Here is a 3,759-nt window from a genome sequence, read left to right as displayed (position 1 = left end):
GATTACTTTGACAGGGTTTTGAAGTAATGATATCGGCTCTAATGTTCATTGAGAACTTAGTTGGCTCAATGTAAGTGAAAATAAAAAGTTTGTTTGTTTGGTACCTTCTTATATTTTATTTACATACTATACTGATATAATATACATCATATAAATATTTCTATTACACTAAAAAAATTGATGCAGAGACCACAACAACCAAATGGACAAGCAAATCTCACAAAACAACCAATATACTCCCTCCGTTCGGAATTACTTGTCTCTGAAATGGATGTATCTAGAACTAAAATACGTCTAGATACATCCATTTTTGCAACAACTAATTCCGAACGGAGGGAGTATCAGTTAAGCATCATCAAACAACGTCAGAGAACAGTCACAGGAAACGGACAGGGCTACTATTCCTCAGGCCCATTCTCCACAAGACTTTGGGACCTCAGGCGACCGGCCAATTCTCCAAGACATCACTACCAACCGATTATCCGACAACTTCACAGCCAATATTCAACACCTCCATCAGTCCATTGACAATCTTGAGTTCTTCACCTTCAGCAGGCAACTACTTCTTCCCCCTGACCGATGCAATTCTTCTTCCTCAACTCATCTCCTCCCTGTTGAACAGCACCCAAGTTCTTTCCGCTGCCCCCTGCTTTATAGATATTCCAGATTGCATAGGCGCTTACGCCAGGGCTTAAGCACATCCACAGAATATAGAAGCTATGTCCATTGAGAAGGTAACGCCTAAATATCATCCAGGTGAGATGCAACAAACATTTATTAATTCATCTATTTAATAATAGAAATATTAAAGATAAATTAATAAAAAGGGCGTATGTTGGAAGAAAATATGTACCACGCGATGCTTTCGGGCCTAGGTTTGATGTGCGCGGAGAGATGATGCATGAGCTGGACGTTTGCGTAGCACATGGAGCCGTCATTGCGCTTATAGCCGTGGCGCAGGATGAGGTCGTACAGCTTCTCCTTCTTCTCTTGGATCTGCTCCAGGACCTCCCTCCCGGCTTCTTCTTTCCCGTGCGATGAAAAGGCCTGCAGCATTTGTGTAGTTAGTTAGTTAGGGCATCTTTAAGGCGGATCCGTAAACCCCCCGCAACCGTTTAGGCCGTGCTGTCCGGATCGTAGAAGCCATTCAACGCCTATTTGTATTGGTCGGTGGAGCGGTTTGAACACGATTACTTTCACAAACCAGAGACAAACATGAGAAGGGTTGCTTGGACCGATCCCAAGCCCGTTTTCTAATCGTCCTGGCCCACCAAAAAACCCACCCCACTCCTGAGCGCGCTCCCACCAGGCGTCAACTGTCCGCATTCATGCCGCTGTAGAGCGCGTCGTTCAACATTCAAGACGGCTTAGGACGGACGCGGCCTCTCACTGCTTCCGCCATTGAAGCGAGCCGCCGGCCGAGTGCGCTGCCCGCCGGTGTCAGCTTCTATTCAATGTCGGAGACACGTGCTGGACGGGACGGGACGGATGCCTACCGCGCCCGTTCAATGTTGTTGTTCATCCGTCTGCTGTTGTCCGTCTGTCTGCCACCATTAAGCAGCCTCGCTGCCGAGAAACCCACTCCGGCACAGCGCATTGATGCAACGGACGTCTGGCCTCACCGGAATCCACTATTTAAAGGCGCCCACACCTGACTAACTCCACACCACAACATCATCCCCTCCACATCCTCCTCCCTTGCACTGCATCTGCTATGACCACCAGCGTGAAAGCATTGTGAGACAGTATATCGTTGGAGATAAAGCACACGGTGGCCGCCCTTGCTGCCGCCTGGCACAGTTGTCGTGCCAGGTGGACCGAGGCCGACTTGCCGGCCAGCTCGCCCGAGGTCTCCGACGACAATGACACCACAATGGAGACGGGTTCCGACGACTCCGCCCCTGCTCCCAAGCCTCCTGTGCACGCTGGCTTTACCATGGAGCAGACACAGTCGTTGTTCAACGACGCCATTGCAAACGTGCAGCCTGTGCCAGTGCCTTTGTCTCGTTGTAGCGCTATTCCTCCTGGAGCAACATAGGCTGGCGAAGGGCCAGATCTACGGCGAGCGCACGAGTGAGGAGGCCGTGGCGGTCATGATCGCGACGAACCCAAATTTCGTCATGGAGCAGCGTGTCATCTACAATGCGGGGCGGGTCTTTTTTTTGTTCGAAAGTAATTAAATCCGTTGTGTTTGAATGAAATCCGGACGTGTTTGCATGAATTTTATTTAATTTGTTGAAAAATAGTTTGAAATATAGACGACTAGCGTTAGATAGCGACCTTCCATATCCATGTCCACGGACTGGGCACGGGCGGATGCGGGAGGTCTTTTTGCTGGTTGCCGTCAAAGACGCCCTTTGGCATAGATGCATATTATTTATTAAAACAAGAAGACTTGATAACTAGGGATTTCGAGATCGAATTACCACCTGGGTGAGATTCGGGCGGCCCAAGCCGAGCACCGGCGGTAGAAGGCGGCCGCCACCGGCGAGCCTCCTTCCGGCAGCGCATCGGAGAGCCGCCATCGCCATCTTCGGTCAACGGCAACAACGGATCTTGTCTTGTGATTGTTGGTGCGGCTAGGGTTCTTGGCTCTCAGGGAGGAAGCGACGGCCTGCGCTGCGCCGTATTAAATGTCACAATCCGCCCCGGAGGAGGTAGCAGAGTTTATCACGATTATTAATAAAAGCGGTTCATTAATGGAAAAAATAAAAAAAATAAAAGCGGTTCCGCTCACCCCTAAAAAGAAATAAAAGCGGTTCCGCTGATGGGCCGGCACGGTAAGGTGCGACTGTTGTCTCTTTTTTTTTCATGTTTCTTCTTTTTTTTCTCTGTTTAGATTTAGACTTTTTGCCATTTTCTTCATTTGCCTTGTGACTGATTCATATAGATAAGCCATTCACTCTTTTTCAAGTCGGTTGCACAGTGTATATTATTCCAGGGTGACATGCATAGTGCGGGCGACGCATGCATAACTTCCGATGACATCATCATGTCCTTTTTAAATTTCGGGGAGTGCATGTACCGTTTGGATACGAGGATTGATAAAAATTACTTAAAAAATATTTTTATATTATGGGACAGGGGGAATAGATTCCTAAAAACGTTATATCAGTTTTAACAACCTAAAACCTTGTTTGGGTTATACGTCTAAAATGTGGATAAGTATAAATGAGTTATGTAAAAACCCAAAAAAGCCAGTTTTTAGAAAAAATGACCAATAGTCGGTTTTGTAAAAACTCATAACTCGGTGCGGCGCAACTGCGGATCCGCAACTGCATACTCGAATCGAGGAGTATCGTCACGGCGAACTACGTCGACGCCGGCAACGCCTCGCCGGCATGCAGTGCCTAAATTAGCCGCTTATCTCGCCATGCATATCTCCTCCATGACCCTATACATTTCCTTTGATCGCCTTCCTCCAGCCGCCGGTGCGTACCTGGCTCGTCCACGACCGCCGCGACGGCCGCGTCTTCCTCGACCGCGCTGCGCCCTGCCGGCTGCACGGCGTTCATCAAGGTTGCTGTCTGCGACCCGCTCTTCCCGTGGTTCCTCCTGCTGGTCATCCCCAACTCTCTTTCCGCCTTTGTCGAAAATCCCGGCGGCGATGGAGAGGAAGGCAGTGTAGAAAGATGTAGGATGCAACTCATTGTATTCCACGGAGTCGGTTACAATATATACACAGGATGTCTTGCGTGACAAGGAAACTAATCCTATCATATCTCTAGGAGTCAACTATATAAGGCTAGAGAAGATAGG

General features: G+C 48.6%; 1 protein-coding gene across 1 annotated transcript; it reads right to left on the bottom strand.

Moving 5' to 3' along the window:
- Positions 1 to 203: 203 nt before the first annotated feature.
- Positions 204 to 2,660, bottom strand: LOC123183285 (uncharacterized). Its single transcript, XM_044596064.1, has 3 exons — positions 2,430 to 2,660; positions 854 to 1,047; positions 204 to 741 (listed from the first exon to the last, which is right to left on the bottom strand). Exons 1-3 carry the CDS (start codon positions 2,529 to 2,531, stop codon positions 549 to 551), a joined length of 489 nt encoding a protein of 162 aa, XP_044451999.1. The 5' UTR covers positions 2,532 to 2,660; the 3' UTR covers positions 204 to 548.
- Positions 2,661 to 3,759: the final 1,099 nt, after the last annotated feature.

Source organism: Triticum aestivum, chromosome 1A, assembly GCF_018294505.1.
Source record: "Triticum aestivum cultivar Chinese Spring chromosome 1A, IWGSC CS RefSeq v2.1, whole genome shotgun sequence".
NCBI lineage: Eukaryota > Viridiplantae > Streptophyta > Magnoliopsida > Poales > Poaceae > Triticum > Triticum aestivum.
The sequence above is the reverse complement of the archived record's forward strand: the minus strand, read 5'-3'. Positions and strand labels throughout refer to the sequence as shown.

Excerpts from the sequence above, each read along its gene's own strand:
- LOC123183285 (XM_044596064.1), bottom strand. The coding sequence starts at position 2,531 with ATGGCGATGGCGGCTCTCCGATGCGCTGCCGGAAGGAGGCTCGCCGGT. Across the intron at positions 1,048-2,429 it reads GCCGCCCGAATCTCACCCAG|GCCTTTTCATCGCACGGGAA; the intron begins GTGGTAATTCGA and ends CAAATGCTGCAG. Across the intron at positions 742-853 it reads AGGCCCGAAAGCATCGCGTG|GCGTTACCTTCTCAATGGAC; the intron begins GTACATATTTTC and ends GATGATATTTAG.